The sequence below is a fragment of the Octopus bimaculoides genome, chromosome 7 (genome assembly GCF_046866305.1).
Source record: "Octopus bimaculoides isolate indiv1 chromosome 7, ASM4686630v1, whole genome shotgun sequence".
In the NCBI taxonomy this organism is placed as follows: Eukaryota; Metazoa; Mollusca; class Cephalopoda; order Octopoda; family Octopodidae; genus Octopus; species Octopus bimaculoides.
In genome coordinates this window covers 24,188,487-24,203,812 of record NC_142934.1, presented here as the reverse complement: position 1 = coordinate 24,203,812, position 15,326 = coordinate 24,188,487, and the positions used below count along the sequence as shown (strand labels likewise).

The following is a 15,326-nucleotide window of genomic DNA, read 5'->3' as shown; positions in this document are numbered from 1 at the left end:
TTTGCTACACACCATAAATATGTGGCTTAGTGGTTTGGATGTTTAGCTCATGATGGAGGATCATGGCACAGGTTTGATTCCTGACCCAGTCTATGTGTTCTCCTCGTTTCTGTTGCTTCTGCCTACTCAGCTATAAAAAAGATCGTTTGATTGCAGGTGCAGCACTCTCTCTCTCTCTCAAACTGTCACATACTGGGTGTTCTGTAGGGTCAAGGGTAAGGGGGCCAAGAAGGTGTCTACATATGCTCACTACATAGGTACCTAAAACAAATAACAAAAGCATAGTAGATGTTATTTGACCCCAACCACTTACTCATAATGGCTGGATGTAGTTAGCTAAACGGTAGCACAGTAGATAATTGGTTTAGTTGATCCTTAAAGCTGGTGCAGTAAACTGCAAGGTATCTTAAAATATCACACTGAGAATAATCTATTTCTGAAACAAATTCCAGCCATGTTTTGGGAAGTTGAACTAATACCTACACTCAATGTCTATCATTACAATTGAAGTTGATGTTGGCATTTGAGTCAGACCCTTCTCTGGTGGAGTTACCTCCTCTCTGTGCCCTACCGCCTCCATGTAAAACAGACCCCCTTCAGTCATGAATTACCATGAGATTACACCTAGAAAGTTTGCCTCCAAGGCACAAGTTTGAGCAAGGTTGTTTTTTATGGAAGACCAGCAGTTGCCCATGTATACCAGCCTCCCCTCTCCATGCCACCAATGTTGTCCAAGGGGAAGGAAAAGACAGATACAACTTGGCACCAGTGACATTGTAACTCATTTCTACAGCTGAGTGAACTGGAGTTGCATGGCTCAGTGGTTAGAGCATCGAGCTCACAATCATGAGGTAGTAAGTTTGATTCCCAGACTGGGCTGTGTGTTGTGATGTTAAGCAAGACACTTTATTTCACATTGCTTCATTTCACTCAGCTGTAGAAATGAGCTGTGATATCACTGGTGCCAAGCTGTATTAGTCTTTTCCTTTCCCTTTGATAACATGGGTGATATGGAGAGGGGAGGCTGGTATGCATCGGCAACTGCTGAGCTTCCATGAACAACAACCATGCCTGAACTTGTGCCTTAGAAGGAAACTTGCAAGGTGCAATGCCATGGTCATTCATGACTAAAGGGAGTCATTACCCTTTACCCACCCCCATGAAGGATAACACAAATAAATCATTCCAGAGCTGAGATTTGACTGATGTAAACAGAGTAATTTAAATTATTGGAGATAGCAAAACACTTAGGACCAAGATAAGGCAGTTTTGTGTATGTGTGTTTCTGTGTTTGTGAAGTTAAATTTGTTTTTTTAATTTTTAGCCCGGAGGAAAGGCAGCATTCATGACCCATTATAGGGTATCCAAAACCAATGGAAGGGAAGGAAGAAGGTATCCTCAAATTAATATCCTTTACAAAGGAGTGGACTCTACTACAGACACCCAAGGTGCCAGGTGGTAGTGTTAAACTGAGTGTGTGGGTAAGTGTACATGTATTTAGGCATGTTTGTAAATATGCATTGTGCATGTGTGTGTACTTAGGAATGTGTATGTGTGTATGAGTGCAGAGAAATGTGTTTATGTGTGTAATCATATCTATGTATGTGCTTATGAATATGTTAGCATGTACATTTGAATGTAAGAGAGTGTGGTTATATCTGTAAGCACATGTCTATATATGCTCATGAATGTATGAGTAGGAGTGGCTATAAGCATAGGAGTGGCTGTGTGGTAAGTAGCTAGCTTATGAACCACATGGTTCCGGGTTCAGTGGCACCTTGGGCAAGTGTCTTCTACTATAGCCTAGGGCCGACCAAAGCCTTGTGAGTGGATTTGGTAGACATAAACTGTGTGCATGTGTTTGTGTGTCTGTATTTACGTCCCCGTAACTTAGCAGTTTGGCAAAAGAGACCGATAGAATAAGTACTAGGCTTACAAAGAATAAGTCCTGGGGTTGATTTGCTCGACTAAAGGCGGTGCTCCAGCATGGCCACGGTCAAATGACTGAAACAAGTAAAAGAGTAAAAGAGTATATGTGTGTAAATGTAAGGCATTGAATGTATGTATGAAAGAGCATGTGTGTGTGTGTGTGTGTGTGTGTGGATGTATGGAGGTATTTAAGTGAATATATATGTGTGTATAAAGCTACAATTCTATTTATGTGTGAATGAATGCATGGGTGGATATATGAATGTGTGTGTGTGTGTGTGTGAGAATAGCTGTTTGTTTGCGTGAGGGAGAAAGAAAAAAAATGTGGAAGGAGGTAGTGAGGTGATATTTCATTAGAGATAAACATGAGAAATTAGAGACGGTAACAGACACAATTATATAAACACAGTTTTATTTGTTACTGCTACATGTTAATTTGATTGACTTCAGTGCTTAGCTGGTTTTTATTTTATATAATCAACTTAGAAAGATGAAAGAAAAAGTTCATCTCATCATGATTTAAACTTACAGCATATAGCTATACAACAAAATACAAGGAATTTTGTTGGGTATGATACATATCTTAATGGGTCCATTTTTTTTTTTGTTAAGGTATCCTTTTGTGTATCAGGAAGTAGATTTCCCAGTTAATTCTTCCAGTGGGTGTGTGTGATTTGAAAGAGTTCTGGTTGTCATTTCAAAAAGCTATAAGACAGATGTGTGATTTGAGGGAGATTTGTCTTCGACAGTAAGATACATACATAGTGATAGATTGCCCCATCTCTCTCTGTATACACACACACACACATCCTCTCTCTCTCTCTCTCTCACACACACACACATATACAAATATATAAACATACATATACACACACACATACTGAGTGTGAGAGATATTTGAGGACACTTAATTATCAGTATCACTCTTTTCAAATTAATGAAAAGGTTTTTATTTCTTTCAAGTCCCCCATTACCAAAAAAAAAAAAAAATGCTAACACAAGAAACGAAAAGCAGGCAATCATTGTTACCATATATGCAAAACAGTAATTTAGAAATTGCCAACTTTCTAAATGTTGCAAGGTTTTTTTTGTACACAAAGTTTGGATGGAATTGGAAGCCTCTGGTGGGAATTTTCCATTTGTATCAAAGAGAATACAATCATTCTAAACATTTGGATATAATTAGAACACTACAGTTCATCTAATGGGTTAAAAGAATTATTGATGATGATACTAGAAAATCAAAGAGGACCATTATTGCCAAAGCTTTGAGCATTGGACTATCATAACTGTGGTGCACATGGACATTCAATATAAGTTGTGTGTACTGAGGAGAGACTAATTCATGTCTGCAAAGACCCGGGAAAACCATTTGATTCATGCCAAATGGCTAGTTAACAAGGTTAAAAGCCTTTACAAACATGGTATGTTTTGGTCCTTCTTTAATGAGAAAAACTTTGATCAAGATCAAAATTCTAACAGGAGAAATGACAGATGGTTAAGTGTAGATCCTTCTGATGCCCTGAGAGTGATGAACACTAAGTTTCCAGCAACTGTGATGGTTTTAGGAGAGGTGAGTGATGAAGATCATGTCATGGCATCTCACATTTTCTCACAGGGTCTTAGAATTAATGCTGCTGGATATGTTGAGGCCCTGGAAAAAATTGTTAAGCCCTGGATGGATGAAGTATGCAGTAGAAGGTCAAATGTATTTCAACAAGGATCAGCACCTCCTGACAAAGACCATATAGTCCAAGATTGGATGTCAGACAATCTTTACAATCAAGTAATGCCATGTAACACTGAACTTCTGGTCTCCAAACACTCCAAATTTAAATCTCATGAACTACTATGTTTGATGTATTGTTGAAAGGGAATTAACTGATGTTCTCACAAACTGAAAGCTGCCATTGTCCAGGTTATGTCTGAGATGAATAAGGACTATTTAGTGCAAATATTTTAACAATTTTGGTTCCGCATTGAAGCAGTCATCAAGCTGAAAGTGGATTCATAGAATAATCTTATAAAAGAAACTTATTGAGAGCATGCCCACAAGTTTTTAGTAAAATGTATTTGGTTTTTTGAAAGATTAAAGTTTTTTCTTTTGTTAAATTACCAAATATGCCCTCAAATACCTTTATCAGCCAGTACGTATGTACATACATAGATACATTCATACATATATACATAAATACATATATGTCATAAATACACACACATACATATATACAAAAAAACATACATATGTACACACATACATACACACATGCATATATATAATATATTTCAGATTCTATGTGCCACTGACACAGGTGCCACATAATGGTACTTTTTATGTGCCACATAAAAAGCACCATTCGAGTGTTGGGCTTCTTGCAGACAGTGATAGGTGACCAAGACCCTTGGTGATATACAGTACTTGTGTTCTCCTGTCAAGCCAAGTGAGACTGTAGAGTTGTGGCCGATGCTGGTATCAGGTCAGCGGTATGTAAAAAAGTACCCACTACACTCTCAGAGTGGGTGGTGTTATGAAGGGCATCCAGCCATAGAACCCTTGCCAAATCAGATTGGAACCTGGTGCAGCACCCTGACTTATCAGTTTTCAGCCAAACCCAGCTAACCCATGCCAGCATGGAAAGCGGATGTTAAACAATGATGATGATGATCTCAAATACCTCCGGCACCATGCATCCTGCATGCATGCATACATACATATATGCACACACATATATGTACATACATACTCACACATGTGCATATACATACATACATATACAAACACATGTGCACATGTCTGCAATAGTCATTTAGTGCAGTGGTATTTAATCTGGGCAGTAACATCCCCTTGATCCATTGTGAGCTCGCTATCATCAAGGAGATGCTCATTGTGAGGGTTAAGTGTTCATAAAAGTTATGATTTTTCACAGGAATAAATATTTTAATGAGTTACAATATTTTATACATTTATCAAAAAGAATCTTTGTCAAGATTACAATATGAGTAGGACAGTGTGTTATCAGTAAGATAAAGAGGCAAAATTGGAAAATGGATGAATCTGTCGAAACAGATTTTTTTTATGGTTAGATACCTTTCCTGTTACCAGCACTCACCCATTTACAAACAAGGTAATGTTACTTTATAGTAGGACATATTTTCATACAAGATTAAAAACAAACATTGCTTGTAAGATAGTGATGCTCTAACCAGAATGTATCTTTATTCCATGCACAACGCTTGATCTGCTAGCATTCAATTTCATTTTCCCTCAATATTGAGTACTGCATAATACTTATTTCCCTCTTCTCACCTTGATGTACCACTTATCCACCCTTTCTGATCATGGATTTACCTAAAAAAGCCCTGGTCTAACCGGATTTAACTGGACCCTCCTAGCCTCCTGAATATAATGAACCACAACAAATATCAATGATGAGGAGCATTCCTTCCACTGTTGAACCCTATAATTCTCCAATGATAGAATACCCAACTTAGAGCCTTCGCTTGATATGAAGCTCCAATAGCTGGAATATCTCAGAAACAGCTGTCACCTATTTGTACTACTTTTACCATTTGTTATGTCGCTAAATTTTAGATCGAATTAAATGAAATCAAATGTCCTTGTCCTGCCTTGACTGATTGTTTGCCTTTTCTCACTACTTTAACCTATATTATGTGTGTGTGTGTGTGTGTTTGTGTGTTTATGTGTGTGTGTATACAGACAAACAGGCAGACTGGTAGGACAATGAATAGACAGGTAGATAGAAACAGAAACAAACAGGTAGATAAGTATATGATCTGTTGTCTACAAGATGGTACATTCATATCTTATTACTGTTACTATGTTGTTTTTAAACAATCAATCTAACACAACTTCTTCCATTTAACCAGGACAACAAAAAAAAAAAAAAGAAAGAAAGAGACAATAAACAATCTTTAGTCTAATTTCCAAGTTGAGTGATTTGCATTAGAAACACACAATAGTAAAATAAATGCTTCAACACATACAAAGGTTTGACTAATGGAAAAGTCAGAAATATCGATGTTAATGCTATAAGCCTCATCTAAAATCCAGCTAACAAAAAATTAAAATCAAAGTTTAACTCTGGAGAAGAGAATAGTTTACCTTGATAATTGTAATGTGTGAATCTGGTTGTGTTAGTCATTGTCTATATAACAGTAGAACACAAAATAAATTTGAAAGGCTACAATAATATGTATGTATTTAGCGGGTATAAATATTAAGTGGTTGTTATTTTACTACTTGAGTGTATGTAACTACTATTTACTAAGGCCCATATATTCTTGTGCTTGTTGGTGGGTGAAGAGAGGGAAAAAGAGAGGGAGTGAGAAGTTACGCACACACATGTATAGATTTACATATTTATGTATGTATGTTTGCATGTATACAAAAATCACACATATATACATCCATATACTTTTATTCTTCTACGGGTTTCATTCATTTGACTGCAGCCATGCTGGAGCACAACCTTCAGGGGTTTTAGTTGAACAAATCAACCCCAGGATTTAATCTTAGTAAGCCTAATACTTATTCTGTCGGTCACTTTTCCTGAACTGTTAAGTTACGGGGAGGTAAACACATCAACATCAGTTGTCAGATGATGCTGGTGGGGACAAACACAGATACAAACAAACAAATATATACATATAGAAGTCTGCTGTATATATATATATATATATATACACACACATATATATACATATATATATATATATATATATATATATATATATATATATATCTAGAATGGGCTTCTTTCAGTTTCTGTCTACCAAATCCACACACAAGGCTTTGCATCTGTAGTTCCATTATTTAGGCAGAATGGTATACGTATAAGTACTGGAATCTTATATGTATACCATTCTGCCTAAATAATGGAACTACATACCACTACAATGTTGCTTTGTCTAAAGCGGGATATGACCAGAAAATTTCTTTCCTCAGTCCTGGAAGGCCGACTCATTTTCAAAGAGAAATTAATAATGATGTTAGTAATAGTAAGTCTACTAATTTAATTAGTGGTGATGAAGTACTAAATGAAAACACACATATCTCTGCATATCTCATGTCTATTTTCATTCCTCCACTTCACTCCCTACTTCATATCTTATCTAGAATAACTATTGCTTAACCATTTTCTCACACCATCTCTGATGAAGGGATATATAAAATATACGGGAAACAGCTGTAAGACCTTCTATTTATAAATGTTCTAAAATATTTCACAGCCTTGGATTTTTATCTCATTCTGAAAATTTTTTTTATACATACACATGCTTATATATATTGCTTATATTATATACATTTCAACAGGACATATTTTTATAACTACATTTAAACTCTCCAAGTAGAAAGGAAGAATACAAAAAAAAACATTTTGATTTAGCCAGACCATACAGGCTAGTAAGTAAATTCCAAGCAGATTTTTAACTGTCACTGATTTTATTTGTTTTTTTGTTTCTGATTTATGGATCATCTTATCAGACCTAGTGATTCAAAGCTTAAGAGGGCACTAGCATTTTCTTTGTAGGGAAAGGGAAAGGGGTAAACAGTATAGACAGTAAATATATATATATCATCATCATCATCATTGTTTAACGTCCACTTTCCATGCTAGCATGGGTTGGACGATTTGACTGAGGACGGGTGAAACCAGATGGCTACACCAGGCTCCAATCTGATTTGGCAGAGTTTCTACAGCTGGATGCCCTTCCTAACGCCAACCGCTCTGAGAGTGTAGTGGGTGCTTTTACGTGCCACTGGCACAAAGGCCAGTCAGGCGGTACTGGCAACGGCCACGCTCAAAATGGTGTATTTTATGTGCCACCCGCACAAGAGCCAGTCCAGGGGCACTGGCAACGATCTCTCTCGAAAGTCCTTACACATGCCGCGGGCACAAGTGCCAAAAAGGTGATGCTGGGCACAGGTGCCTTCACGATTTCACTTTCGCTTGCCCCAATAAGTCTTCGCAAGCTGAGTTTCGTGTCCAATGAAGGAGACGACATTGGCATGGGTGCCAGTTGTTGGATTTAACTCGATTTCGATTTCACTTGCATGTGTAAAATTACATTAAAATCGGTTGAGTGGATCTTGAGTTTTAATGACATGACAAACACACACAGATACACATCCTGTCTTTTATATATATAGATGAAAACAAATCTATGGGAACCACCTGAAGCTGGCATCACACTGAAAGGACTGTTTGGTATGATACACTAAACCTTACATAGATTTAAACATTTACTGGAACAAGCTTCAACAGTAATCAAGCAATAATTTATTGACATTATATATGGCAAACAACGCAGTTCAGAAGTAATTTCTTAATGAACTTTCATAATTCATTTGGAATCTCTTTCACTCAGGTTACATGTAAAGTACCTTACAGTGATATGTTAAGTATTTTAGAACTAGTAATCAATGTACATCATTCTAATGTACTTTATCCATCAATGAACACCACAGAGAAGGCATTACATGTCAATGCATGATATCCAACACAGTTACATGTGAGCAATTTAATAATGGTTCATCATTTATGAACTGTAGAGAAAGAATTGACAGGAAGAGGTGGTCTGGTTCCTGTGAATTCACTCAGACTAAACAAGTCAATTCCTTTTTGAGAGGAGCCATTTCACATAACCATTAATAATGGTTTCAAATTTTGGCACAAGGCCAGCAATATTGGAGGAGTGGGTAAGTTAAATACATTGACCCAGTACTCAACTGGTACTTACTTTATCAACCCTGAAAGGATGAAAAGCAAAGTTGACATTGGTAGAATTTGAACTCAGAACATAAAGATGAACGAAATGCCACTAAGCATTTTGCCCAGCATGTTAACGTATTCTACCAGTTCCCTGCCTTACATTAATAATTCAACTAATGTACATATGGGTAAGAGACTATCCACAGAACAAAATGATTTTTGAACTGCAAGTGAGTAATAATACCATGGTTAATTGGTGTAAGCTCCTGATAGAAATATGTGAGCAACTTTTGGAAGATCATCCACAGCAACTGGACGTCCCATTACTGTGAAAATAGGTGAATCCAAATATATGCATCAGAAATGTCACTGAGGTGAGTGGCATGAAAGGCATTGGGTATTTGGTGCAGTAGGAAGGAAAATGCTGCTTGAGTGAGGTCCCCGGTTGCATGTGTAAAACACTTTTGCATTGGATATTAGGAACATGTTTCATATCTTGTAACAACAAAGTTTTATGTGAAGACGCATCAAAGAAATGATTGAGAAACAATATTATTTGCTTGATTATTAAATATGACCATTTATTAAGTATCAATTATCATGTTGTTACAATGTTGAAAATGATTATAATGCAAGTCATTATAATGTATAAGATATATAAAACTTTAATACAGTTCTATATTTAAGAGATGAGGAATTATGTACATTATTTACATTTGACAGATATTTGTCCTCATCTTGTTTGTTGTTAACACAACATTTCGGCTGATATACCCTCCAGCCTTCATCAGGTATCTTGGGGAAATTTCGAACCTGGGTTCTCATTCCTAAGGTATTTTTCGATGTTCAAATACTGTTATTATTCAGGTCACTGCCTAGAATTGAACTTGGAATCTTAGGGTTAGTAGCCTGTGCTCTTAACCACTACACCATATGCCCGTGGACATAGGAATGAGAACCCATCTTCGAAATTTCCCCAAGACACCTGATGAAGGCTGGAGGGTATATCAGCTGAAACATTGTGTTAACAACAAACAAGATGAGAACAAATATCCATCAAATGTAAATAATGTAAATAATATATATAAAACCTTGTCAAGTTGTTTGTGTGCACATAGTCTCTTTGTAGATCTCCATTCTGTATGATATGTTTGTTTCCTTGTGTGCCTGCTAGGAAGAAAGAATGCATGCAGACAGAAATGGTAAGAAGTCTACTTTTGCATGTATTAACCAACATAGTGAGAAAGCTTGCTCCTCAGCTTGATGCCGAATGTCTGAAAGAGCATGAGTAATTTGGCTTATGTATTTATATCTTTGCTAATTTAATTAGGTCAACTGTAAACAATAGGAATTCTTCACCACATCAATTTTAACTGATGGATACTTCAAAAACAGTCTAAGAGGTCAGTTTTTTCTCATTAATCTCTCAGTGCAGAAAGGCTAAGACAATAGGCCAAGAATTTGTTTGTCAATGTGGAAAATGTGGGTTCAGTTTTGAATCTTTGCTTAGGTATACTGTAGCTGTTTGTTACAATCTGATGGATGGGCTTAATTTTTGAACTTAACTATTAGCACCATCTGGTATGTTTCTGATCAGCTTCCCAGCCCCACAGTGGTACCTGGAATTCAGCTTGATAGTGACTGTCTGCGCATTAGTGTTTCCCTGAGCCTCACAAATACTGTTGCAGGTCTGAATTTTCTTTCCTCCACCCACTGTCACGTCACTATAATGTTGGCTGCCTTTCATGTCATGCTACCCTCAATGAGACCATAAAGCATAGCCTAGACATCACAAGCTTTGCTTCCTACCTTGAGCCAGAGGGGGCTAGACTGAGGGGACAGTAAAAGGCCAGAAGGTATGACAATGTTCCTGTTCTGTGGTTGCAAGGCCCTCATCTGGGATGCCACATGTTCTGACACCTTCTCCAGCAGCTTTGCTGCTTGTCAGGCCGAGAAGGGCAAACTGTCACAATATCAGTTACTGACAAGTTTGTAATCAAGCCTGTGGTAGTAGAAACCTCTGGCATTCTTGACCCCTAGACCACATCCCTGCTCATCAACATTGGACCAGAGTTAGCTGAGTGGCTGTTCCAGTGCATCTCTTTCATCAACCTCTTGGGTGATGCCTTTTTAATTTTGTCTGCTGAGACAAGCCATTTTTTAATATTTCTTTGCTGTGAGGAAGAAAGATATGATGATTTAGGCAGAGCCCTTCATCTGTGTGTGTGTGTGTGTGTGTGTGTGTGTGTGTGTATGTATGTATGTATGTATGTATGTATGTATCTATCTATCTATCTATGTGCATGGAGGCGCAATGGCCCAGTGGTTAGGGCAGCGAACTCGCGGTCATAGGATCGCAGTTTCGATTCCCAGACCGGTCGTTGTGAGTGTTTATTGAGCGAAAACACCTAAAGCTCCACGAGGCTCCGGCAGGGGGTGGGGTGGCGAACCCTGCTGTACTCTTTCACCACAACTTTCTCTCACTCTTACTTTCTGTTTCTGTTGTGCCTGTAATTCATCAGGGCCAGCCATGTCACACTGAATATCCCCGAGAACTACGTTAAGGGTACACGTGTCTGTGGAGTGCTCAGCCACTTGCACGTTAATTTCACGAGCAGGCTGTTCCGTTGATCGGATCAACTGGAACCCTGACGTCGTAAGCGACGGAGTGCCAACAACAATATCAAGAGTGTTATCTATGCACTCTTGATATTGTGCCTAGTTGAGAAACTATTCTTTATTAAAGTGGTGTAAAGTAATAGAAAACACACGCACAAAACAGACAGGAGCGATCTTCGAGTTTATAACATTCGTTTCACGTGGGTTTCAATTTTCTCAAATGGTATTGTTTTATTGAAATTTCTATTCTATGTTAAAGAACAACAAAGTCGAAAAAAGTGACCAACAACAAATTCTAATACATCGAGGAAAAAAACAATACAAACCATAACAAAATATGAAACAAAAATTGAAATAATTGACAATGTTATTTTACTTCACGATGGAATCTTATATAGTGGACGAATAGTGAAAACTAACAGGCTGTTTGAGAGTAGTGGAAGTTAAAAAGAAAGGAACAGAATATAACATCAACACCAATCCGCAGCAGCCCACTAGTAACCTTGCAGCAAATAACGGTATTAATGTGTCGGTCGATTGTCGCGTGCACTTTTGTCATTCTTCTGTGTAGTCTGAAATGATGTAAAACTTAAACGACAATAACTGAAATTAGCCTTTGTGTTTGTTGATATGATTTTAGTAAACAAACATCATAAAAATGAAACTGATGATTTTAACTCAAAGATCACCCAAACAGAAGCTGCCCTAGTGTTTATTTCTCCGGCGTCAAAATAAGTGATGTGTTTTCTTTAGAATATATCATGCTGTAATATTTTGTGAATCATTCAATTATATATCCCTCATATGTATAGTATAACAAGAGTTAAATGCACATAAAATGAAGCAGGACCATCAACACAGTCACTCGATCCGCTAGAAGTAGCTACCAAATCAACCACCCGCACACACACCTAAATCACGGTTCTATTCGTTAAAGAAATGAAGTGCATATTAGATACATAAAAAACACAATAAAAGACAGAATGGTCGCAACAAATCACTATAAGTTTTCCTCTATTACACGTGACCTGAATCGTAACAGTCAAGTTTCAAAGAGCTGAAGACAGAACCTAAACATCCTACAGATTACATCATACGGTTTTAAAAAAGAAGTTGCGTAGGATAAAATAACATTAGATACAACAAAAAAAAAAAAAACGGGAATGTCATGTCTGGAACGTATTTGGTCATTGGTCTACTTGATCAGACTTAGTTCGGATGTAAACAAATAACTTGAAAGAATGATTGTGTTCAAACTGACCTTTAGTTTACCTTCAGAATTACTGTTTTGTCCAAAGAATACGAAACAATAAAATCTGCAAGGAATCTGAGAATCGCCAAAATCCATTTCTAGAAGTGAAGACGAAACGGATCCATGAAATAGTTTAGTAAGGTCTTTAATACATGGGAGGTAATTCTACACGTCATCTCAATGAAACCAATTTATATAAGCAACAAGCAGACGGACCCGGTTTCACTCGGGTTATAAACTCATAGCCTGAGCACAGTACTCTTTGCTTATAGTGTAATTTGACACCTTCCTTCTAGGCAAGATTAAGTAAATATTTCGGAAAGGACCCGCTCGTACCTCGGTGTGAAATGATCATTTTCCACGAGTTTTTTCGAGTGCGTGCAAAGCACCTAGCCTCCAAACCTGCCGCAAGCCACTTTTTTTCCCAGAAAAGATAGTGTGTGGGGGGGACCTCGGAGTTTCCCACCAACGGGGTTTTGTTTCGCGGAATTTTGTTTATCTTTTCCAGGTTATTAACGAAATAGTCTGGAAAAGAAAAACCTTCAACAAACGTGACATCGAAATCACACGTAAAGGGCTTCTTTCCCCTGAAAAGGAAAGATTTGGCTGTTTTTTCTAATACACCCTACTACCACGTGACAGCTATTTGCGACAAAGAACCCGCCGATATTTCGCTGCGAAATAATTTTTTGACCCCTCCCTCTCTTTCTTTTCCGGAAAAAAGTGGCTTGCGGCGGGTTTGGAGGTCAGTTATGTTGAATGCACTCGAAAAAAACATTATTTCACACCGAGGTACGAACGGGTCCATGGTTATTTACTGATACACAAATACACCGGTACAGAAGATTGTAAACAATTGAAGTGGTTGTAATAATTTTTTGGTACCAGAAATCGTTACAACATAGTTATTTACTGATACACAAATACACCGGTACAGCGTTTTTGCTTGACCCTTCAGCCGTTCTAACTTTTTGTTTGCGTCGGTGTATGTACACAAATACAGTGGTACAGAAGATTGTAAACAATGAAAGTGGCTGTAATAATATTTTTGATACCAGACATAGTTACAACAGTAAACGCGAGACAGAATGGTTTACAGAAGGCGGCGCGCTGGCACAAACGGTAGCACGCCGGGCAAAATGCTTAGCGGTATTCCGTCTGTCTTTATGTTCTCAGTTCAAATTCCGCCGAGGTCAACTTTGCCTTTCATCCTTTCGGGGTCGATAAATTAAGTACCAGTTACGCACTGGGGTCGATGTAATCGACTTAATCCCTTTGTCTGTCCTTCTTTGTCCCCTCTATGTTTAGCCCCTTGTGGGCAATAAAGAAATAAGAATGGTTTACAGAATGGAGAGGATGATAGAGTGAGAAAGAAAGGAAGTATTTTTGGTTAATGTTTACTTTATTACCCCGTCACGGAAAAAAAAAAACTAGTGCAACGGGAATTTAAAAAATGTGTATGAAACGAATATGTAAACAAAAATGCACGCAAACCAATTGGGGGCTGGGGAGTTCCCTCATAACTTTTAGGAAGATGGTCTTTTTTTAATGAAATTTTATATAAATACCTTTCAAACGGCATAGATTACGATTATAAAGAAAATTGTGGGGGAAAATCCTTTCCGAGGGGGTGAGGAGAGGACTTTCAAAAAATTCACAAGGTCCGACCTTTCCCCCCATAACTTTGAGGAAAGTGGATATCTTGCAATTGAATTTTATATAAATACCTTTCTATTCACACTCAAAATACTGAGCGTTTATGGGGAAGCCTGCAAAAGTGTATTGTTCGACCCGGAATGAGACCTAGCTACTTGAAACAATATGTCGTTCGGTTATTTTTCATACGGGCCATCTCACCGCCAACCCAGCGATTTCATAAGTTTCTTTTGGAGGTTGCAAGACTATACCCAGGTAAAGAATACGCACACCAACCGTTTTCGGCGTAACAAAACCCTAACCCCTAACCTATAACTCTAACCCTAAACACCGGGTGTGCGTATTCTTTATCTTCGCTCCTATGTTCCTGATAACACGAAAGAATGTATACCTGTTCTTGGTGTCGTTCACCAATAACTCCTTAAAGGTACGTTGTCGCATTTTTTATACTGTAAAACATTCTTCTTACCCCTAACGAGGCTTATACCTTAAAACATTCAATAAAGATCTTCCTACACTCATTGTTAACTTGCTTATTAAACAAATAAGGCAGGTATCAGACGGTCGTGAGACATGCTAAAAACAACAGCTAAATTGCCCTTAACTTTTTCTATAGTGAAACCATATTCAACACCATATTTATGAATTTGTCTCTCTCTCTCTCCATGATGCATGGGATCTTTTTAAAAACTAAACAAAAAAAATAATGAATGCAAGTTTTTTTCAAACTTTTGTCTATTACACTCAAGCAAAAAAATAATTTAGGAATTTCTTTCTCTTCGAAAGTCCTCTCCTCGTCCCATGTAAATGGATGAGTGAATTTTCTTTTGTTTACAGTTAACACGGAAAATTCAATAAACAGTTACCAGGGTAGCAAAATTCCCGCAAGTAACAAGAATGTAGCAACCTGTTCAAAGGCAGAAACACTGGGTTAATGTGCAGTAGTTTGTATAGTATGAATAAATAAATGGAGTTAAACGCAGGTGTTATTCAAATTCTTTTACTTCCAGCATATGTTTCGAAGACAACATTGGTTATTATTCCAAAGGAATAAATGGTATAAAATAATGTAATCTTCTCATCAGGGAAAGAAAGAAAAATCATACTCAACAATAAGACATTTTAACAAATGTGAT

General features: G+C 37.5%; 1 protein-coding gene and 1 long non-coding RNA gene across 5 annotated transcripts in view; one reads left to right on the top strand and one right to left on the bottom strand.

Annotated features, from left to right (window-relative positions):
• The window catches only part of LOC149134618 (uncharacterized), a 73,514-nt gene extending 66,341 nt beyond the window's left edge, over positions 1-7,173 (top strand). For both annotated transcript variants that reach the window (XR_016242568.1, XR_016242567.1), the window contains exon 4: positions 1,325-7,173. This is a non-coding gene — a long non-coding RNA (uncharacterized LOC149134618). The remainder of the gene's footprint in view (positions 1-1,324) is intronic.
• The window catches only part of LOC106880913 (sulfate transporter), a 65,134-nt gene extending 51,946 nt beyond the window's left edge, over positions 1-13,188 (bottom strand). For 2 of the 3 annotated variants that reach the window (XR_016242566.1, XM_089355003.1), the window contains exon 1: positions 6,053-6,189. Coding sequence is in view for 1 of the 3 variants with exons in the window: in XM_089355003.1 (XP_089211129.1) it covers positions 6,053-6,092 (40 nt within the window). In the remaining 2 variants the exon portion in view is untranslated. Of the gene's footprint in view, positions 1-6,052; positions 6,190-12,543 lie in introns of those variants that run through there. The other variant, XM_089355005.1, reaches the window with a different exon arrangement.
• Between the last annotated feature and the right edge of the window lie 2,138 nt (positions 13,189-15,326).